Consider the following 24,175-nt stretch of genomic DNA (forward strand, 5'->3'; position numbering starts at 1 on the left):
TGACATCCTCTGGTTCTTTTACTTCTTATTTAAAATCTGCTTTCTTTCTCGTCTTCTGAGTGGAGTCAGTATTAAAAAAAACTTTTTTTGAGACACGTATGTTTTTCAGAGAGGCTGGCAAATAGGACTGTGTCTTTGTCCTTTGATTACTGATCCTTGGCTGTTCCCATAATGTGGTCAGGGGTCTACAGCTGCTCAGTAGAACCAGTATAAAAACATAACGTTTGCAGTGTTACCACTGTTGAAAACTTAATAATGTGATGATCCACAATTAGCTTTTTTAATTCAAAAGGTGTGTGAAGCCCTTTTCTAAAGGCATTCGTCATTGATGGAGACAAACAGCTGTCTCAGCAGCACTGAGACTGTGCATCTCTACTGATTTCACTGTGTAGTTCATTTAGTCTGGCCTATCCGTCTTAGTTTGGAAGAAGGAAGAGCCTTGATTTTTATTTAACAAAATTAAATAATTGTGCTGTGATAGGACATTTTTCCTCAGGCATAAGAAGTTTATAACTACAGATAAACATCTTGTATACACAGTCAACAAAACTACCACCTTCAGACTAATTAGCTAGAGAATCAGGAAGATTTTTAAGTGTTAATTAGGAAAAAGATATTCTTCTGTATGTGTCAACTTTTCTGTAGTATATTAATTTATCTGTGTTGGTATAAAGCAATTAAGAAGTCGTGCTAATATTTCAAAAACTCATATTAGTCTTTTCATAACTGGTAATTTATTGGCTGATATTGTCCTAAATTTGCAGTAGCTTCACTTGAATGTTAAGTATAGTGAAGCTTTTGGGTATTTTGAGCCTTCCCAGACAAATTTGATTTTTTCCCTCCAGACTAAATTCATTTGACCTCTGGGTTTGGCTGCTTTTTTTCTCTAATGCTTCTTGAGACTCTCATTCTTTCACTTGCGGAACAAAAATCATTTTTGTAAGGGACATTTCTCAAGGCACCTGAGGAATTTCGTTGCCCAGGTCCCTTTGATTTTCAGTGTCATTCGTGTGCTTTTAAAAAACCTTAGCTTTGAAATATTGTAAAAGCTAGCAAAGAAAGCAATGCTGGCTATAAATTGCAGATCTTTGCACTAAGTAATTAATACTTTTACTATTCCAGGACTCAGAATTTGACCCCTTGAAGTTCACCAGTGTCATTGAATGCGAGAAGCCAAACAACGACTTAAGTAGGTTTCGAGGTTACATGTGAGTATTTCATATAATAATCTTTAGTATACACTCCCTCTTTCTCTAACTTGGGATAAAATACACGCTGCTTTGGTTTTTGCTGTGTTCTGCAAGTTACATCATCGTCACTTCTGAATGTCTAGAGAAGGATACTCAAAGCTCTTTTAGAGAAACTTCTCTTCGGAGAGACATAGGAGCCTCACATATCCACTCCTTAGGATGAATTTAGTTGCCAGCCTTGATCAGTTACAAATGCATGAAGTAGTGAAGTTACAGGCACTCTTTTTCCTTTTCCTCCCTCCACAGATCAAAAAAGACCATCTGGAAATGTGAGGAAATAGAAAACCAGGCCAAAAGAGCCAACAAACAAACACAGTCTGCTGTGCATTATTTTTATGAAGACGTGTCTGTTTGATGTTTCTTTTAAAATAAGAGCCACTGAGGAAAAGCAGAAGGTGAAACTGTACTCCAGCTATGCTGTTCTTCCCTTCCTCTCATTCAGACAAAATAAAACAACTGGTTCACACTATGGGTGTGCTTGTACATCACCGTGCAGAATCACATACAGCCACTTGGCTTAATTCTAAACAAACAGAACTGCCTTAACAGGGTGGTCATCTCTGGCCCATTAGTTGTGCTCAGAAGCAAATGTTTAATATGTGCAGAGCACTTTGCTTCTAATGCAGCCAGGATTGTACTATGTGGGCATGCCAGTAGTAGTGGTGACTTAGGAGATGCATTCTTGCATGACTTTTCTTTCTGTAGTCTGTGACCACATGCAGGGTGAGAGACCAGGATACTTAATTCTTTGTGTAAATTTTGATGAAAAGAGTTAAGCGCGCACTAGTTCTGTTTAGAATACAATGGTTTATTATCCTTATGGATTAGGAATGATGGGCAAGGTTGAATTGCTTAAATGACACAAGAACTGAAATTGGTGAGGCTTGGGGAGTTTTTATGGTGATGCTATTTACCAGCTCAGTTACTACTCTCATGTGTCACAGGTTGTGTAGGATGTACTGTCAACTGGTGTAAATGAGGGAAGCTTTTTTTGAAGCTACATCAAGTTGTACTGTGGGAAAATGTGTTGCTTTACTTAACAGCACAAAACCCCACAGTTCATTTAAAGATAAAAGTTCAGTATTAGACATTACTGCATGAGGGTGTGTAACTGTCTACAATGATAGCGAGCCTGCTCTGCTGCAGAAATGACATTTCCAGATACGAAAATGGAAAGTTTGGCAGCTTTTCTAGCACACTTCATATGTGTGAATCTTAATCTCCAAAATATTGAACAAAGGTTGAATACAGCAAGATACATGCATAAGTTTGTCTTTCATTGTGTATTTACTTAGGTACTCCATGTGGAAAATGCACGTAGCTTTTAAATTCCAGAACTGTTCAAATTACACAGCAAATAACATGGAAGCCCTTTGTTAAGATAGATAGATTATATTTTATCTTCTCTTCATTTTAATGTTTTGCCAATGAGTTGGGTGGTTTTTGACATAGCAAAAGGTCAGACATCAGTTGTGAATATGGCGGAAAGCATCAGGTCTCATCAGCTGTGCTGCCAGAGATTTACAACTGAAAGAGCGTGTGGCTTTTGAAGTGAGAAGTGGGGACTGACTCTCAAATATAAACTTTGTTTTGGAAGATACTGGCATTCAGCCTTCCAATTTATCAAGGGAAAGAGAGTTCTTTCCTTCTTTTATTCTTTTTAGATTTTCTTCATTAGTATTAAGAAATCATGGGTCTATTTCAAATCATATGTTAGGAAGATGAATAGTAATTAGTATATCTGTACTGAAACATGTCATTTCCATGTCAAAATCAGATCTTGATAATCATGATCAAAATCATACTGATAGGCGGTGCTTGAAAGACAGGTTCAGATAGCTCTCAGCTGATCAAGTAATAGCTCAAGTAAAAAGAAATGTTATTGAAATATTTAAATAGGGATGCTATGAAATAGTAGGCTTTCAAGAGATCCATGTGTAAAAGCTGTGCTGACCCATTACTGTCAAAGTTTGCTTTGAAGTTTTGACCACTTAGTAGGTTTCTATTTTAGAAGATGATTATTTTTTTCTACTTGAAATATGAAAAGCACCTCTGGTTCAAATGGCTATGCTGACAGTTTTTTAGGGAGAAAGAAATATTTGTGTGTGTGTTGCAAGCAGGTGTTTGGTGGAGGGGAAAATCTCTTCCCCACAGTTAATCCAAAATGGGATCACTACAGATAACCGATGTAACACCGGCAGGCCAGAGTAAAAGGAGACGCGATAATATAAAACAAGAACAAAAATGTTACAAAACACTCTGAGACAGGCCTGGCCATACACTTTACTATGTCTGCATCTGTGTAGCATGCACGTTAGTACATATGAGTTCTTCAGTCATATTGCACAACCTGCATTGAGCGTTCTCTGTGTGCACAGACAGGCAGACAGACCGCCTGTTCTAGTCGAACAATTGCGTTAATACTGTTTTGCAATTTCTGCACCCTCATGTATCCCAAGCATGTTTCCTCATTTTTATTTCCCCTAGAAGAAGTCCTCTAAAGAAAAGGAATAAGAAAAAGAATAGAGTAGAATCTAGCATGCCTCCTGCCTGTATGGGTCTAGTCAGCTTATGTACAGTATGTATGGCAAACATTCAGAAATCCTGTACCAGATTCCAAAAATAACAAAATTGGCTTTAAAGTTTCTTCTCGCTCTTTCTGTGCAGGTATGTGCAAGGGAAAAGGAGATGGGGTAGTTTGCATTCCGGCTTTCTAGCTTTTCTCTGAAAAGCAGATCTTTTATTGTTACTTTAGACAAGAACAGAAATCTTCATTTGATCATGTGATGTCAGAAGACTTGCCTGGGAAACACCAAAAGGAGTATAGCAAGGAGTGATAATAATATGTGAATGCATGTGTGCATTTCTACTTCAAAACTTGTCATAAGTTTACAAAACAAAATTAATATAAAATCATTATATGAATCAGACTTATCCTTTTATTAAAAAAAGTATAAATCTGTGCCTTGATGTCTCTTTGACCTGCTGCAATGACACAGCCTCTTCAGAGTCAGGAAGATTCGAGCTAATGATAAGCGCTGGGGCTGATGAGGTTTAAGATTGTTGAATATTTTCTTTGGGATTGTCAAGTAGCGGGAAGTAATGTCTGCCACACCGTTTGCTTTATCAGATACTGAAGGAAGCAGAGAGTGAGAGAAAATACTCCTTTTTGAATACAATTTTGATATTTCACTGTATTATTTAATGCCAGTATACAAACAAGTGAAAATACCATAGGAGGCTGAAATGAGCTATCGTAAGACTCACTTTTGAGTTACTGTGAGGCTTATTTCTATGCAAACACTTTTTCAGTGCTGTAATAAAGTAGTAGCTAACCGCATCTGGTAAGCCCATTTCTCATAATATGTGGTGCATGTGTACTCTAGATGTTTATGTACTGCATATTTGCCATGACATCCAGGTGAGAAATTGCAGAGATAAAGGGGTAGTGCACCTGTGCTCACCAACACATTTCCTTGTGGGCTAGCCTTCACATTCCAAGCTTCTGAGCAGCCTCAGCAAGCAACAGTTTTAAATACTGACAGAGAAGAGTTTTCTTCTTTGCCTCTAAAATTATACTGGCCTGAATCCAGAAAGGGGAAAAACAGACTGTTCAACCTCTGTAACAGGCTTAAGGCTTATAGCTCTGCAGGGCTAGAAATGAGATCTAAGCTATCTGAACATAAGGTTGTAGCCTTGGCAGGTTTGTTATCAAAGTGAGTGGTTTATCTAACTGGAGGGCTTTTAAGTTTTTCAGTCCAGACCTTCATGTCTGTAGTTTTTTCTTCCTTTTATCGTCAGTGCCTGATTGGGTTGCATGTATGTTCTGTCAGTGAGTCACTAGAAATGAGATGCAGACAAGGAGGAAACAATGAGTTTCAGTCCTTCCAGCTTATGTGTCACAGATTCTGATTTTATCCATACTGTTTTTTAAAGGTCGGGTGAGCAGTAGGTGATTTGGGCAACATCATTTGGCAATGAAAAGGCAAAAAGCCGTGCCAGATGCATATAAGGATAAGATGAGCTGTGCTGAGAAGGCCCAGTCTGTGACTGAAGGCAGTAGACTGGGGTCTTGGCACCAAATAGTCACCTTCAGATGTTGTACCATTGCTGTGGAGTAGGTTCAGATGTTGTATAAGCCAAGATAATAAGAGCAAATATATAATTGTATAGAACAAGTATACAATTAATTACATATAAAGGTTATCATGCACAATATACCTATCACAGTACACTGTTACTGTTAAAGTGTAACAAATGGTTGAAGGTTATAAATTCATAAGCCAGAGCGATTACTTCTTAAGTAGGTTTATCTTTAAAAAGCCTCTGTATTAAGAGGAACCGTAACTATGGTTTGGAGACTTTATTGGAAATTCAAACTAACATCTTAATGATTTATGAGAAAGGCTAATGAAGAATTCAGTACTAAAAAGCAGAGGAATTGCAGAATACTGATAACTGTAATTTCTGCACTATGTATTTGTCAAGAAACGATTTCCCAAAGTGTAAGCCCAGCCAAATTCAGGTAATTCTCAGACTGGCAATCAGTGTTTACAGGTACTGTCGTGCTACAAGAGCACTGTTGGGCAGCCCCCAATTTTTGAAGCTCCATTGACAAAAGGTGAGGCAGTGGGTTAAAGAGGCTTGCTGAAGAGGAGAAAAGCAGAACTTGGGTTCTCATATCTGAGGCCTTCAGGGAAGATGAATTGAGCAAGGGAAATTCTCTCCTAATGAAGAAAAAACTTCACTTCTGCATCAGACTTGCAAACTTGATGTTATCTAGCTCTTTGCTCCTCTGTTCATTTTTGATCTCTAGTCAGATGTTATCACTGCTGCAGCCACCTCAGTTCTCAACTCCATCGCTTCTTCTCCACTTCTACTGAGAAAAGCTAAGCATACCTGTTGAAACACCCATGCTTTTAATTTATACTGTGAACTATTAGAAGCAAGGAGGGGATATAATACATTATCCTGAAATAAAGACGACTGGGTATATGTGTCTGCATATATATACATAAAGTGTGTGTGTGTGTGTGTGTGTGTGTAAAAAATTTATGGGTATATTCTAACCACTAAAAGCATTGACTACAGGCTACTTAACATAACCAGTTCCTTAATCTGCAGCTAGTCCTACTAGTATACACAGGAGGAGAATACATAGGATTTCCAACTATCACCATTTTTTCTTGCATATCTAAGGATATTTGGTACAGTTCTTCAGGCCTGAGATCCTAAAGTATGTGCTAAAGTTTGAATTTAAATTTTTCATTAAAAAGCATCTCAGGTATGAAGGCTCAGAAAATAGGAAGCAAATAAAAAAGAACTCAACATTTTTGTAAAAATTACAATTTTAAGCCAGTTTACAGATTTTGTGGGACACAAGCTGCTCAAAATGCTCAAATGCAGGTAACCACAAAGTTTGAGGTGACAACAAGAGCAGTTAAATCAGATTGTTAATTTTGTTATAGCACATTGCATTTTTCCAGGATTTCTCATAAAACTCCCGGCTCTCATTAGTTTTTTATTGCAGTGGATTTTTGGACGCCTGATAGTTTTGATGCTCTGTAAGTCAAGGCTGATCATTTAAATATTGCAGACTTTCCTTTAATCTGCGCTGAGGCATTAGGATACTGCAGTCTATTAAATGAAATTTTATTCATTCAGAGGAGGTCTAGAATGATTATTTGATTTGTCTTTTTTAGCTAATGAAACATTCTGATGCTATTTCTTAATTGTTGTTATTATTTAGCATTTCCCTTGTGGCAGTTAATTCTCATAAGGCTATTTTCTGTTCTTCTTTGTCTACTGAAATTTGAGTCAGTCCATATACAACAGATAATTAGAAGTTGTACTGGAAAAATGTTACTTTGTGCCATTTTTTTCATGTGTTTTGGTGCTAGTCAACAAGAATCATCCTCAGGGTGCATGCCATTTCTTCTTTCTTAGCCACTCAGTGAGACTCTCTGAAAGGAATCTCTCTTGTTCTCACTGATGAACACATGGAATTTTTCTCCCTTTCCCTTTCACTGAACCAACATGTACTATCCCTGACACATCCTCCTTAGTGTCGCTGCTTCTGAAACACTGCCCTTTCCCAGGTTCACCATATTTTCTTCTAGGATTTCCTCTACACAGACGTGTAGTGTGTAAATCGTATGTGTTGTACAGCTGCTCTTAGATGGACTGGGTTAATTGTGATTGCACAGTCAATTTGTGCATGCGCAGAAAGTCCAGTGCATTTCAAAGTCGTACATTTGACCTACACATCTCTAGTTGACCATTTATCCAGTACATTTGTACATTCAGCAGCCTAATCAAGGCTACTGGTACTGCTCCAACTTGGGTGCCAGAGGTCTGGGATTCTTGGGTAGGTATTCTCAGTTTTCAAAGTTTGCCAGAGAATCTTCCGACAAGGAAGAGGACACATCTAAGGAAATATTTCACCATCAGGCTGACACGACTTATTAAACTTTGAAGATGTTTCCTGGACTTATTGTATTGAAGAGTAGTAAGATTTTAAAAAGTTAATGTTTTGACATGCTGTGCTTTGTTCTGTTTTTAAATTTTCTACAGTATACATAAAAGTGGAAAAAAAGATGGACTGTTCAAAGAAAATCTTTTGTTACGTGGATGTACTATTAGAAATACAGAAGAAGTGGCAGGAATAGTAATCTATGCAGGTAGAAGTTTTTTTTTTTTCTGTCTGCCTGGGCGCACTGCCTTTCTTACAGTTTCCTTAAAATACTAACAGAAATCCATATTACATCGTTTGATGCAATTGCTTCTGCAGGGCATGAGACCAAAGCTTTGTTAAATAATAATGGACCCCGCTACAAACGCAGTAAGCTTGAAAGACAGATGAATGCTGATGTCCTTTGGTGTGTCCTCATACTTCTAATCATGTGTCTGTTTTCTGCCATTGGTAAGTGTTCTTTAAAAATAGCAGCCTAAGTACCAGGCTCTCCTGGGATTGATGTGTTTTGCTTTATCAAAAATGTATCTGCCAAAACATACAATCCATACAGCTGCTTCCATACTATCTAATTTTTGTTGTATTTTCTTTCTTCCTTGAAATCAAGATGTCTTGATACATAAGCCCATCTAAATTGCTTCTTAGTATCAAACAGATATATGCTATTAGTACCAGAGAGATGAATGCTTCGATTCTACTACCCTTGATAGCATCAGAAAATGTGAAGTGCGGAAGAAGTCACTTTATATGCAGGTCCCTTAAAATTACAGGTGGTAGAGTGTAACATGCCATTAATCAGTCAACAAAGTAATGTATGAGCAGAGGGTAAACTAATTAGCGCAATGCTCTTCCCCACTACTGTTTAGTAAATCAAGGGCACGGTGTACCACATTTACAGACTGTCCCTAAGGCTGCAGCTTTAACAAAGAAGAAATACATAAAAGTCTAAATCTGCATAAATCCAATTAGAAGACTCTCTAGACTTCATGAAATGTTTAAGAAAATGCTGAGGTTCAGGTTAAAACTCCTCAGGCTGTTTTTCTATTCATCTGTGGGAAAGAATTGAATTTTACAGTTGGTATCAAAAATGGTTGTTTATATATTGCATATGAATTCCATATTCTTGATGTTTATGTGTTCTGTAATGTTTGTGTGTGAGTAATATGGGCATAAACACCGGAATGTTTCCTAACAACCATGGTGCGGTTTAATAGCAGTCTTATGTCATTTTAGTTCTTCTCTGTATGCCTTTTTCCGGGTATTGTTCAGTGTTACTTAAAGACAAGGTTTTAGAGCTGGGAATGAATGTATTTGTTTCCACTGAGTTCACAACACCCTTTTGTAGTGTCTCAGTGTCAGGGAGCTCTGACGTTGGGTGCTCTGATGAAGTGCTGTGGTAGGCTTAATTGCCAGAGGTCAGTGCCTGCGCCTGTCCACTCTGCCACTCCATCAGAGGTGATCGCCCCAGAGCACATTCAGCAGGGTAGATGCCACAGTAGCTTTGGTTCAGCTTGAAATACTGTGATGCAGGACTATGAATGTGAGTGGGTCTAGGTGACATATAGATACACCTTTCATTCTGTCACTCTTGCTGCAAGGCTAGTAACCACCAGCAAGGGGACTGTGCAAACTGCTAGAGGTGATAACATCCAAAACAACTGGAGACATTTGCTAGAGCATTTAGAAACCAGAAGTGCCTGGTGCTTCACGAAATGCAAAGTTGTGTTATGTAACAGTTAGGCTTTATTTTTACTTTCTATCAGGAAAGTGCAAAGGAGGCATAACGCTCAATAGTTCTGTTGAAAATCTCAATCAGAATATTTATAAAACAAGTCTTGATATAGTTCATTGTAAGTGTGGGACTTCAAATTTTGCTCTCAGCTAAGTATAGAGAAAGACATTAGTATAATGATGTGTTTGTACTGGTAATACAGGGAAGAAATAATTTCCCTTGTTTGGCTTAAGTTTTTTTTTTTAATTATTAAGAGTTCAATACTAGTTTTATTTATCAAGTTTCAAGGGACAGTTTAAAATCTTGTCAGTTGTGACTTACAAAAAATATGTTTGAAGTAGGCTTTTGCCCTTTTTCTGCTGATTCTGATGGTTCTTATGTTTTGAATGGTTCTTATTTTTTTTCTCTTTTTTGTGGTGGTGGGGATTATTCCTCATTTTTAACCTTTAAAACGTCAGGCAAACCATTTTAGGTCTCTCCTGGATGAGCTCAAGAAGCTGCTGTGTATCTTAGAAGACGCTAACTGCAAATTCTAGCACTGTACTTAAAAAGGCAGCTTGCTGTCTCTTTAAGAATAACGTTGTTTTCCCAAAATAATGACAACCTTGCCTTTATTTAGTTATTAGCACAGTTGATTAAAAAAGGGTTTGAGGTCTGCTGTTCTTAGTTCCTCAGCTTCCATGCTGATGACTCTGCTGATGCTGTTATTTCATTAGTTCCAGAGACGTGGTGGGCAAGATTCACGTGGTAAAATGAGAAGTCTCTTCTGACTTTATCCAGCTGAAACTAGCCTAGCAATACCTAGTGGAGTTCATCTTTCATTTTAACACAGCTATCTAATACCATTGAAACAAATCAGTTTCTGAAAATGCCTTATTTTCTCTGCAGAAAGAGCCTGAACTACCAATTTTGACTAGCCAGCTCATTTTATTTGGATAAAGTTACGTGAAGTGAATCTTACATAATGTCCTTAAGAACAGACAAACCTCTTTCCCAATGCAGGAAAAAAAACCAGAAGGTTTGGGGGCTTTTTTCAAAAGTCATACAGAGTAGATGAAAACAAAGATCATTTGTCTGTATAACTCATTGTAAAGTACACATTCATACCTTAGGTATTTTTTTCTTGGAGTTTATTTGCATTTTTCTCTCTTTGAACTGTTCTGCAGGTCATGGCCTATGGGTATGGCAATATGGTGAGAAGAAGAAACCAATTTTTGATGTTCCAGGGCCTGATGGCAAATATTTATCTCCTGTTCTAGCTTCAGTATATTTATTTCTGACAGTGATAATAGTTTTTCAGGTAACCAAGTTGTACGTGCTGACTTTTGTATTCCTAGTTTGCTGACAATTATAAATGTGCAGTATGTGCAGTATGCCTTCTCCCACTAAGGCACCCGAGGAGCTAACCAAGCACTAAAAAGAAGTACATTTAGTCACTTCAAAATTTAATTATAACTATAGGAAATGTGATAATATATTACTAGAAAAATAAAACAGCATCATTTAAAAAAAAAGGTCTACCACGTGGTAAAAAGGTGAAAACTTCTCTGAAAAAGAAACAGAACAATCCACGCAGAAAACTGTCAGAGCTCCATTGACTATGGAAGGGAAAACCAGCTGAGAACCTTCCCGCAAAAATCCGATTATTCTATTTTATTTTAAAGAAATAGGAGGAGATAGGATGCACTGGCTTCTCTTGTGAGAAAACAAGCTTTGTGCTTCATATCTACTCACTGTGGAAGAACACCTCAAAGATTAGGGATGCAGCTTTGGGTAAACTGCCTGCTTAAGAGCATGAGTCGATACATAGCTTTTCTAATCTCTTCCCAAAGATACATTAGAATGTAAAGATAGTATATAGCTTAACTGCATATCTCAGCTGAATAACAAAATGAGTAAAAAGTTTTCTGATGATGAAGAGAAATATATTGAATGGTGAAGGTGGTGATCAGAGAAGTAACAGAGATCCGTGTCACTGGGACATGTAGAAGTAGGCTCAGTGAGGCACTAGAGAAAGTTGTTAATGGAGGCAACAACTCCTTTAAGAAGAGGAATGAAAAAGGATAAGTTAGATGACTTTTTACTCTAAGGTATTGGTTATGATACTGGTTAAGTAAAGTTCACCACAGAATTATTTTAAAACACCCACCTTTTACTGTAGTTTTTCTTTAAGCAACCACATTTGCCAGTTATATGCATGCTGTAATTTATCCCTCATGTCTAATGGAGCAATACACAGCGTGCAATCAGGAATTTCTGTGCTGAAAACCATCTGCAGGGGAAAACTGAGGTACGAATTAGGTCTTTCATGGGCTTTTGACCATCCTCAAGAAACTTTTGAAAATCATTTCTGGAGAAGCTTCTTACCAAATCTTTTTCTTCGGCAATTATAAAATGTGTTCTTCATTCAAATAAACAGCAGTGCAAAAGCCAAGGCCAAAGAGATTGTTTCTGTGGAGAACTTTATACTTTTCATTTTGTTTCTCCTTTCCTGCAGAGTGAATTTGTGAGCAGTGTTATTTATGCAGAATAAATTTGGATTATATATCTCTTTTTTTACACGCAAAGTATCCTTTGACATTTGCAGGATTCTGACTGCACTCTCTGTTTTGTTTTTTTTTTTTCCTATCTGTTCCTTTTCCTTTCCTAGCTAGTTTCAAACTTGCCTTATTAGTCCAAAAAAGGTTTACTACTGTCCATGTTTAGATAATCACCCTTCCAGACGTAATAGTGGATGTGGACCATAGGCTTTCGCAATCTAACATAGCAAACTCTTTTCAAACATTGTAGTTAACTTTACCGTAGGCTTGTGGGCCTATTTAAACTCTTAAAGTACATAGACTCCTTGTGTTCTAGTCTACTACCAAGTTAATTAGATTTTAACCAATTCATTGTATCCTTGCTTCTATTTTCTACTAATTCTCTTTCGTTTTGTGTATTCTAGGTTATGATTCCAATTTCTTTGTATGTATCTATTGAAATAGTTAAAATCTGCCAAGTATACTTTATTCATCAAGATAAAGATTTATATGATGAAGAAACAGACTCTCAGCTGCAGTGCCGAGCTTTAAATATCACAGAAGACTTAGGTCAAGTGCAGTTTATCTTTTCAGACAAGACTGGGACCCTTACTGAAAATAAGATGGTTTTCCGAAGATGCACTGTTTCTGGAATAGAGTATTCCCACGATGCTAATGGTGAGCATGATCTCGCTTTCTATCCAACGGTTGTACTGTGGTTCAATCTAAAGTATGCATAAAAGTTACTGTAATCTTAAATCAAAAAGAAAAACAAAAAAAAATTGCAACAAACTCGTAATAGCTGTTTTCAGATTATTGCAATTTGATGACTGTGTTCTGCTGGCAATGGCAATCTTATCAAAATATTCTGTAACATCTACAGTATGCTGTCAAGACAGTTGCAGCTGGTAAAGCACTTGAGCACATGGTTAATTTAAGCAAATTGAATCGTGCCATTGGTGTCAAGACTGTAATTTAAGTATACTGTGTTAAATATCAGCTTTAATCATAGATAGACCAGATAGACAGATGTTTAAGTATAGAAGACTAGATTAATCTCTGATTGAATATCTGGAATGAGATTATCCTTTTGTGCTGAGAACAAAATGTAAACAGAACTGCTGGTTTTCATATTAAAAGAAAACATAATCTGATCTAATAGCATATTTTATGTTAGCTTTAATAGATTCTTTTCAGTGCTCTGAGTGACAGATGTCTGTTTTAAGATTTCTTTGACTACTGCATGAACATTGTAGTTGAGAGAACATCCCCAAGTATCAAGTTTTTGAAATACTAGGAGTCATTATTTGTCACAAGGGAATGTGAGGGTTGTCATCCCTGTGTCATCTCATCATGCTCTCAAAATTATTAAATGATCTATTTTGTGATTTTTTTTTGTAATTTGTACTAAGCTATTTTCTCTTAACATTTTGTTGTTATCCTCTGTGATATAACAGATCTTAAATCTTCAGGTCATGCTCTGTCTGTATCCTGGAAAATATTGACAGTGACAGTATTGCATTCTTAATTACAAAAAGCAAGTTTCTTAATCTACAGAACATATTAAAATCACTGATTAGAAAGTTTTCTTGAAGAGTCATTACAGAAATTCAGCTTACAAATAAGATATGGAATAAGAGCAATAATCAAAATAGACTGGAAAATATAAAACATGCCTTAAAAAGTATATGAGTTGATAAAAGATATTTTGGAGCTTAGGATTATGCAATGATTGTTCTTTTTTTGTCCTAGTTTAAAGTAATACTGAGACTTTACATTTAAGGCACTTTTCTTCAAAAGATTAGTTGTTTAGGTGGCATTATTATTCCAGTGTTACAGAAAGAAGAGCTTTAAACAGGGAGAAGCTGTGACTTCTTTCTACCTCTACACTCTAGGTAGGAAAGAGAGAAGAACTAGAATTAAGAGTACGTTTCTGGACTCCTACTTGTGGTTGTGACACTCTTTATTTATTCTTTTTTTTTTTCTTGCCGCTAATTGTATGCTTGTTTATACTAATTTCAGAGTGTACTGTGTTCCTTAGAGGAATGATAACATTACTGCCAACTAAAACAGTGTAGAAAGGGTACTTTTATGAGCTTAATATCATCAGCTGATATGGATGCTGAACTCAGGCTCCTAAATTTGGGTCTTGAGTTTCAGATCTTTATTCTTGAAATGTAACATGTCTAACATTTCTGTTTGTGCCTACTTTCTTCTTGCAATTTCAAGTTACGATATCAATGTTAAGAACAGTAAAGTGAAATTCACTATGCGCAAAGGGATCGATTAAGTACCTGAAAGGACTAAACGATTTTTTTTTTTTCTGGTGCTTCTTCCACTTACAGCTTTGTTTGGGCTTTCTTGTAACTATGGTCAATATAAAATTTGAGATGTAAATATTTTAAAATTGATGATCCTCCTTATGAACAGTATGTTAATCATTTATTTTCTCCTCTACAGAAAATAGATCTTTCTCTGCCTTTCTGTGCACACATGCTAATCATTTCTGTTGATTTTGTTCCCTATTCTCAGGATTAATGATGTAAGAAAAACTATTCTTCATTCACATCTTTTGTTAGTTTCTATTCTCCAGTCTGATTTCTCAGTCATCTCATTTAGATATGGTAAGATGTCTTCCACAGCCCTTTCTGTTGTTAGGGAGTACATCAATAACATTTCATTGCTTCTCTGCTTAACTGCAAATGATTTGTCAGCAGCTCTTCTATGTTCCATACAGAGTATTTAAATTCCCCTCTGAGATGTTTGGGAATTCAGTTATAGTACAACTGATGCCATCCAGCTTTCCTCCTGAGATTTTGCTGAGGATTTCATGAATTAGAAAATTCTAAAATCTTCCACTTGGCAAGTGTTCCGGTGCTGCCATACATGCAGGGATCAAGAAGACCAAGTAAAATGCATCTGCCTTTTCTCATCCACTTCAAAGATGATCTGTGTCTTTCTTCACTTACTGGAATAGTTATTCAGACATAGTGGTTTGCTACTTGGAACCAAACTCTGAGTAGTCTTTCAGATGAAGAAATGAATTTAAAATTTTTGTATGCAGATCAAGATTCAAATGCTGAAGATAACAAGTCATTTTCTAGTGTGGTATTTTGCAGAAGCAGATTACTCAGGGTGGAAATATACTTGTTCTGAGCTCTTTGGCCTAAGTTTGTTATTCTACTGTGGCTGGGTAGCAGTGCCTGTTATTACAGTTGCTTGACCCTTCCCATGATAAGATCCTGTTTTCAGTTATGGATAGTTTTACAAAATTTTAACTATTTGGTTAAAGTTTTCCATGCTAGATGTCTGCCTGAGGCACAATTTCTGAGGGATAGGTTTTAGTCAGAACAGTTCTATTCAGGCATATGTAAGAACAAAGCTAAGATGAAACACACATTTTTTCCCACGCTAAGAAGTTCTGCAAACTTTAGTTTGAAATGATCTAGAAGCTCTATATTCTGGAGCTCAGCCATCCATACACACAAGTTGGGAAACTTATGCCTACAGTGGCAGCTTGAGGCCTGTCATTTCCTCATTTTGGAACTATAATTTTCTTTTAAAGTAATTTTTTCTGCATAATCTAGGACTACCATATTTGTCTATTAATTAATGAACAAATTGTGCATAGCCTTCACAACTTTTTTCTGTGCTGCATTATAAGTAAGTTCTCGATAAAATTTGTCTACCAGTGCTGTCCTATTCTGTTCTATTCTACAGGGATTATTATACCACAGTTGTCATCATCATATCTGAGTGCCTTCCACAAGTGCGCTAAGCAACGTGCATAACATTCATTATGCATAGTCTGTTCTTTCCCCTTATTCCTCTCTTCACATGGGAATGTTGCATGTGCCGTGTGCAGTTTGTTTGGGTTTGGGGATATTTAAAAGGCATATGCAGTACTATTCTTTTAGGGTTGGCATATTTGAGGATGTCTTGTTCTTGAGTGGTAGAGGACTTCTGGCTGTCCTTATTTTCCTTGGAAATTTGTTTCACAAAATCAAGTAAGTTCCCTAAGAAACCTCTGCAGGTGAGGTTTATGATTATGAGGGAGAGTTCTGTTTTGCATTAAAAGTGGACATGTTAATCATAGTTTTTCTCAGACACTTATGTGGTCCTTATGCAGGGCTGAAGCTATTAAATGCTCCTGAAATAACAACTGAAACCCTAAACTAGACTCAATACTTTATAGATCGGTAGCACGGGGAACAAGGGGAAGATTTTATGAATTTACTAGAGAAGGCATTTTGCTGCAGAATTCTGTATTAGCGCTAAATTTCTTATGGGGCTGATGGCGCTGTGCCCAGGAATATTGCATTGTTTTAGTCTAGACAAGAGGTGGCAAAGACAAGAATAATAGAAGCCAGTAAGTTCCACCAGCCTAGGCCAGCTGGAGATAGTACAAAGTGTTACTCATGGATACTGCAATGTGAGAGCTTAGCACCAAGAAGGAATTCAGAAACGCTTCTGAAGGCTGCAGTGGAAGATGTAAGCGTACTCAGCACTTTTCTCGTCCAGCTTGTGCCATGCTGCAAGCTATGTCAAATATTCATCATTGTTTAGGCCACCTATGGTATTTTTGTGATGGGTTATGAAGTGATTAGGATGAAGCTACAGGAATTTGACCAATTTTGGCCCTGTGAGGACCATGTTAAAAGGAATGAAATTCTTGTTACCTAATTCTAGATATCTATATTTAGGATAGTCACCTAGTGACTTTATAGTTGATGCAGAAAAGTAAGCATTTATAGGACGCAGTTCATGAGACCTGGTTTAGGCAGCTACATTTGTTGTCTAATGCAATATCTTTTTCTCTATGTTTTAGAAGTCTAAAGACAGGTGGGAAGAATTCTCACCCCATATTTGTGGTACATGTTTTCTTACATTTGTTCCATTGTTTCCTTCCAAAGCTCTTCCTAATTTGGAGTGTGTCCTAGAACATTCCAAGCAGAAGAATGATTGTCCCATTCATAAATGCTTTGGGCATTTATGGAATACTGTTTGGCAATACACTCTGGTTAAAATACAGAAATAGATAGAGTTGTATCCATGTGTTATTTATTAAAACTATTGTCTTGCTGTGTGTTTCCACAATAAAATTGCAAAGGTGTGCCGCACACCACGAAAAATTATTCTTCTAATCAGTCTGTCTTCCTAAGCCAAAAGAGTGGTAGCACCAAAGAAGAGGGAACTGCTGCCCTATATTCAAAATTGTGTTGCTGTACCATGCATCTTCTCTTCAGGCTAGTAGCCAGCTTCTAACAGTACTTCAAATTGGCCATGCTCCAAGTTTATCTGCTGATCCCAGAGGCAGTAGATGCCCAAAAGCTGACTATACTTGTGAAAGCCGTTATGCGATTTAGCTACAGCCAGATGCTGTTGGCTTGACATGTGTCCTCGAAGTTTTCCAAACGCTAAATTAAAGCACTCTTGCCCGTGGGTGTGGTCTCTGTTTTTCTAGATTTCACTTTCCATTGTATGGAAGTTTTGACTGAACGCAAGTTGTTGCTTCATGAATGCAGCCACAAAAATCTGAAAAGGCTAAATTCTTCATTCTTTGCATTCCTCCCCCTTCCTTGCACTGTCTGTGAAAAAACTCTCTGGACAACATAAAAATAAGAGAAGTTAGGGTGGGCAGGGGGGAGGGAAGAAGGTGGTGAAAACCCCAGCAATGTTCTCTTGGCTAGCCAAGTTTCTTAGTCATTGCATTTGGGAAACAAGAGGACTCTTTCTGTTCTCTCTGTTTTTCTTGGTGAAGACCGGCTAGCAACTACTTTTCATGGGAAAGTGCATTATGTGAGAAGATCTGTTTCTTCATTTGAGGAACAATTTTGTGATGGAACTTTCCTATTTCTATGTTGCACATTTCAACCATGTTGGAGAATTGGCTTTATTAAAAAAATTAAAAGCATAAAAATCAGTTAAACCTTTTCTCTGAATATGGCTGTCACTTCCAAAGGGACTCCTCATCAGCCTTATCTTTACAAGCTGACAACCTTCAGGTATCAGGAGAGTCTGTTTAGGACCTTCCACAGAAAGAGCAAACTTTAAAAGATCAGAATTTTAGTAGGGCTTGGTACTTCCAGAATTCTAAGTAGCTTATTTGTAGTTTCTCTTTTGATTTGTTACTGCTTTCTGAAAAATTTTAATTAGTCACTAATCAGTGCCAGCAGATGTAGAACTAAGTACATTGAAAGTGCTGGATTTTAAACTCCTGTGGAGTATGGAATAGCTCATAATGGGCAAGTTTTGAGACAGTTAATACTTTCTTTTTACCTACAGCACAATTGCTCTGGAAAATTTCTGGAAGAATAGGAGTAATTTATATTTCTAAGGCGAGTAAAAAGTTCTTAAAGAGAGATGTAGGATTATTCTCCTTAAGCCCTGGGGGACGGCAGGAGGGTTGAGGAAGGAAAATAATGGTGTTTCCTAATCTCAAGGCTGCGTTGGCTCATTCTTACAAATTTGTAGTACGCTATCTACTCGACTAACTCTTTGTGCAGACGTTAGAGTGCACTTCAGAGTGGAATAAGCTTGCACTGATGAAGTGGTAAGGAAAATAGGTGATGCGAGTACATGCTACTACACACGCTAGACTTAACTTCATGATAACTTCATGATAACAACCTTATTAAAATGGTTTGGGATCAAACGGAATCATCGCCGGCCCACACACTGACAGCAGATTTATTCTTGTTTGGGGGGTCTGGAACTCTATTCTGCTTGGACGAAATTCTTTTAGAGTTTCCTGAATGCACCTTTCCAGTTAGTGGAAGATATGGCTGGGTGGCCCCAATGTCCCTTTTGGCCTGTAAAATGGATGCTCCAGAGTAGAACATAGGTATTATGGAAGGTACGATTATATGATTGTATGATGAGTGAAGCAGATGATAAACAAAAACAAAAATAAATGAAATAAAAGAGTTTTCTAAATAAAAAATAAAAGAAGTGTCTGTAAAAATACTTCAGCAGCTACTACTGATGTTTTGTTGATTGTTTACTGTTGTCTTCTGAAAGGTGGAAGAGAGTTCATGGAATAAGTATCAATTATCATTTCTTCTTTGTGCTATAAATATAGCATGAACTGTAGGACTGTGAAATTTGACTTTCATAAATTGCATTGCTGTGTTTCCAGAAGTTGTTTGTGTCTTTATCCTTAATAAAAAACTCTCCATTAGACAAAAGATCAAGGCCATCAATTTTTCAGTGCTGAAACTGAAAAGCATCCTACAACAATGTCTTTCAGGTTATAATGCTCTTAGGAAGAGGTTCTGAATTTGAGGGGGCTGAGTGGGTGGAGAGAACTTAATGTTCCCAAAGAAGCATGCTTTGCACAGCTGAAGCATTATGAACCGTAGCCATAACATAACGATGGAATCGTCTGATTATTTCTTCAAACTCCTTAATTCTTGCTGCATAATATATAAGACTGCACTTCAACTGTTGAAAAGTGCAAAGGCCTGTTTTTTATATTAAGCTTACCTTGATTTAAAACTGAAATTGTGCCATTCATATCAAAAGAAGTATATTTGCCTTTGTAAAATAAAATTCTAGTACAAAGACTTCAAATTTTTGTCTTGTATCTACTTTCCCTTTTTCTCTTTTTCCCAGTGGCAGCAACAATTAAATGAATGAGCTACAAAGGAAATCTGTTTAAGGAACAAGAGATAGCTAATAGCAACATAAGCAGACTAGGGAGGACTGCCTTATTAGTATAATATTAATGAAAAAGCTGAATGCTGTGTTAGGAAACAGCTCTTCCTATGCTGAATAAACGAAGTATTTTTAGATGTATTGTAAGAAGAAAGGAATGAATAACATAGAGATAAGGTGTGCAAGCATAACTGGTATTTTGTGCATGAAATGCACCATATTTTTGAACTTACAGTTTTTATATTTGGAATAAAATAATTAGTTTAGGGTCTTCGGAGTCATACATTTCAAGATATATTTTCAGAGCAGAAGCTTAAATTAAGTCTGATTATGAAAGATCGTATTCATTTGAAAAGACTTAGCAAGGTAGACCATCACTCAAAAACATGTACTCTTTCATTAACAAACAACTGTGCTTGGAAAGGAGTTTGACCGACTGGGTAGCACATTTTGCAAAAGCTAAAAAGAATAATCGCACCCAGTCCTTTCCCTGTCAAGGAATATTCCTGTTATGGCAAGGAGTGTATCATTCTGTCAATCTGTCTTTCAAATGCACACTATTCAGAGTAAGGAAGATTATTTCTGTGGCACACCCAATCTTACATCTCTTCTGAGAGAGGCTGAGCGCCCACAGACCCCACCACCTCTCCTTTTAGATTGAGCTTGTCACTCAGAGCTTTAGTCAAGATCGGGCATTGAAATGTGCTTCTTATGATGAATTTAAGCCTTGAGCAGAATGGTAAGGTGCAAAAAGCCTCACTGGTATGTCATCCTGAGCAACGATTTTCAACCTGGGATTTGCAGAACGCAGCCAGGAGCCTGCAAAAGATAACTAAGGCTGAGCTTGCGGTGCTGGCCCGGGGACTGCCCTCCACAGGCTGCATTCAAGGAAGCATACTCCATCTTACCTCCTCAGTGCAGAGGACATAGGTCCTTCAGTGTGCAGCTCAGCACTGGTACTTCAGTCATCCCCTTAAGGGAGCTCGCCAAGGTTTCCATGTGGTTCCTTCCTTCCTCACATACCTGGGTTTCCTTTGGATGCCCAGAAACTTGGATGCTGGGGGGGAATGGTGAGCATGCTGTCCTCCTCCCAGGAGGGACTCAGACAGCAGCAAGGGGATCGAGGGCCTGGACAGGGCTTATGGGCACATTGCAGGTCACTTCTGACCCTCTTTGTGGACTTCTGCTGACAGAGGCAAACCTATGATCAGTTGCGTTAAACTTACAGTATAGGGATCTCCACTTCCACTAGGAAATTGCGTAGAGGCTTACAGACCAGAAGAAGGTGAAAATGAGTAAACAAGAATGACTGGACAGGTTGGACCTTTGCTATCTTAAGGCGTGTGCAGCAAGTTGCGGGAAATGGCCTGTGGGGGTGAAGTGACCTTTATTTCTTTGCACCTCGTTAATGTGCGACAGAAGTGTCAAGAAGACCACTGACCGCCCTAACTTTCTGAGAAATCTTGTAGGTTCAGTCTCCTACATCAAGGGACGAGATGTGCGTCCCTTGAAAGGAGGAGAAGCAGACAGTGCTGCGCTGTTCCATTTGCAGCTGTGGGGCTTGCTGTGCAGCTGCCCCTCACGATGTGAGATATGCCATTGCTCAACTTTTATTCCATCACATAAAACAGAGGAGCGTGAATCACACCAAATAGTGCTAATGAAGGAAACTCTGGAGTCACCGTAGTTAGTCTATATCCATCTCAAAATCTGGACTGCAAGGTTGTGTCTAGACTATGGGGCAGTCTTTGTTCTTCATGTCTGCAAACACACTACAGCCCTTTCTACCTGCTTGACCTGAATTTTCTTCCAGTGCAAGCCAGAATGCAGAGGAGGATGTTGCATATCCAAGCCCGCTCCTGGCATGGAATTAGAGCAATGCCTGGATGTATGTATATTCACAGCCAGGAACGAGGAAGCTCTCCTAGCCTCCACATTTCAGACATAGCCTATATACATTCCAAATAGGATGGAGAAAAACTCTGACATATGATACTGTAGTGGTAGACCATCACCATGTACTATGTGGAGTTTGACTGCTTTCTGACAGCTAAAGCATGATTGAAAATTGCAGTGGACAGAGAGGATGGGGTTTTTTTTTTATCTTAAAACTAGCCACATCATTAAAAGTGACCCCATGCCAGACTCACTGTATGTAATTCAAGATTTTTCTCAGGGAATATTTTGATAGAAAAATCTTCATGTACTATTTTTTTTGTTAAATACCTGAATAATTAACTTACATGCTAGTGATTTATCATTTGACATTAGGAGAATCCAATTTGTTACACCAGAGAACCAAAACAAAGCAGAGCCATGAGTATTTAACTTGTACTGAATATCTGTGTAGTATGCATTATTTTGAGAGTATAATGAAAAACTTTTCAGTGAATACCTAATGAAGGAATTAATAGATACCTGTTAAAGTGATGAGTGCCTGTCTAGTATTCACTACTAACCCAAATTAAATGTCCATGGTCTTTTGGGAATGGAAAAATATGTTATAGATCAGTTAGAACTAAATGGAACCTGTCATTAGGTGGGCCAAATTCAGTACTGTTTTACACCTTTTCTTTCTCTTTCATTTATATCTTCTGTATATTAAACTGCCAGGGTTGGTTTCTGACATTAATTCTTGTCGTTGGTTACTTGAATAGTAATGTATTTGTTTAAAATGTTTCATTTGGAAAACTATATAACGCTGTTTCATTCTGTGTGCATCTGCTGTTGCACAGTGCAGCAAATAATAATAGAAACCAATGTTGCAGCAATTGAAGGTGCAGTCATTTTGGGTTTCACAGGCTGCATTATGCTGCCTCTATAATCCTATGCAAAGAGGAGAGGATAGCTTCCAGGGTTGTCTTAGCAGTGGGCTAGGAGTCAGGAACCTAGGTTGAAGCATTCATTCTGCAACAGACGGCCCCAACCTTGAGCAAGGCTTTTACTCTGTCTGTACCTCATCTCTGTATGTAAAATAAGGGCAGTAGTGCTCTGTAGGTGTGTTCTGGAGATAAATGCAAGACAATTCACATGTCAGTTAACTGATAAACGGAAAGATAACGGAACTGATAACGGAAAGATGTCATAAGACATTTTTTCTGAAAAATGCTTCTTATGAAATATCCATATTTTGCTGGAAAGGACAAGAAAGTTTTTTGGATTGTTTATTTTCTTCTCAGACTGCAAGTGAAGACCAAAGAATTTGGTTGATTTCGTCAAGCTGGGCTATGAAGTAGGCTTCAGGGATGCAGTGAGTTACTGTAGAGTCTAGCTGTCTTTCAGAGAGAGCGTGATGATGAGGGAGGCAGTTTATTGCATTATGCTTCTAATTATGTTATCTGCATCAGCCATTAGATATTACCGTTCAATTAAGATTAGACTTTTTTATCCCCTGATAATGGTATCATTCATTCTTATCATGAAAGCCCAGTATATTACTGAGACCAGATCACTGCAAAAAAGTCGTCATGCCCCTTTCCCTCTTTCTCCGCCACATTTAACATATGCAACATTTCTCCTTCTCTGTTTTTACTGATAGCCAGACGCTTAGCGATGTACCAGGAACCTGATTCCGAGGAAGAGGAAGCAGCCCCCAAAGGAGGAACTTTATCCCAGCGTGATAGTATCTGCAGCCATCAGAGCATTAAAGTAGTCCACAGAAGTCAGAGTACCAAAACTCACCGACGCACTGGCAGCAGAGCTGAAGCAAAAAGGGCAAGCATACTCTCAAAGCATACTGCATTCAGTAGCCCAATGGTAAGTCATGAGAAATAAATGTACAATGTCCTGTATCTTTTAATAGAACAATGATGTCCTGAAAAGGGAAAGATAAAGAAATCTGTAGAACGTTGTGTACCCCTCATAGATTTCAACTTCTTGCCGTTTTTTCTTCTGTAGTCACAGTTGTTTGTACAAAGACAACCAAATGTAGGTATAGAGCTTATCTAAATACCTTCTCTTTAGGAGGAAGCTAAAGCTAAAGCTAATTGGAAATTTTTGGGTTAGGTATACCTTTATTCTGAAAAGGTTTCCCTTCCCTTCCCTTCCCTTCCCTTTATTTACAGAAGATGAGGGTAGCGCAAGGTTTCACATCAAGGATTGTAATTGCTCTGTGTGTGCTTCTTTTCATTTTACCAGAGGTTTTGTCAGAGTGCTGTATTGTACACTGTGATATTCCAATTCTCAGACGTTAGCGACATACATTATAATGTCATTTTCAGTGTCACTCAACCATATCAAAAATTTTTTGAGGTGATGCCCTTACAACTTTCCTTTGGTTAATTTATTTTATACTATTGTAATTCTGTGGAAGTTTTACATAAGCTGAATGGTGATAATGGAGCAGAGTAGCTAGATCTTGTCCACATGGAGAATTTGCACTGTTGCACTGTCGCCACAAATTTACCCTTGAAGCAAGACATAAATATAGACAGCGAAAGATGCTGTTTCACTGGTGGAACTTCTTGCTTTCAGTCAAGAGTAAGCTCTTTTGGTAAAATTTGAATCTGTGTTCTTTACGCGAGGTCCTGTGTGTGGGCAGATTCAT

The 24,175-nt window shown here is 37.7% G+C and overlaps 1 protein-coding gene across 2 annotated transcripts in view; it reads left to right on the forward strand.

Annotated features, from left to right (window-relative positions):
• The window catches only part of ATP10A (ATPase phospholipid transporting 10A (putative)), a 116,597-nt gene that overhangs the window by 63,485 nt on the left and 28,937 nt on the right, over window positions 1-24,175 (forward strand). Inside the window, exons 3-8 of one of the 2 annotated variants that reach the window (XM_009666377.2) lie at window positions 1,123-1,208; window positions 7,824-7,930; window positions 8,041-8,172; window positions 10,621-10,754; window positions 12,399-12,651; window positions 23,168-23,385. In XM_009666377.2, the coding sequence (XP_009664672.2) occupies window positions 1,123-1,208; window positions 7,824-7,930; window positions 8,041-8,172; window positions 10,621-10,754; window positions 12,399-12,651; window positions 23,168-23,385 (930 nt within the window). The remainder of the gene's footprint in view (window positions 1-1,122; window positions 1,209-7,823; window positions 7,931-8,040; window positions 8,173-10,620; window positions 10,755-12,398; window positions 12,652-23,167; window positions 23,386-24,175) is intronic. The other variant, XM_068923350.1, reaches the window with a different exon arrangement.

Source organism: Struthio camelus, chromosome 1 (assembly GCF_040807025.1).
Source record: "Struthio camelus isolate bStrCam1 chromosome 1, bStrCam1.hap1, whole genome shotgun sequence".
Lineage (NCBI taxonomy): Eukaryota > Metazoa > Chordata > Aves > Struthioniformes > Struthionidae > Struthio > Struthio camelus.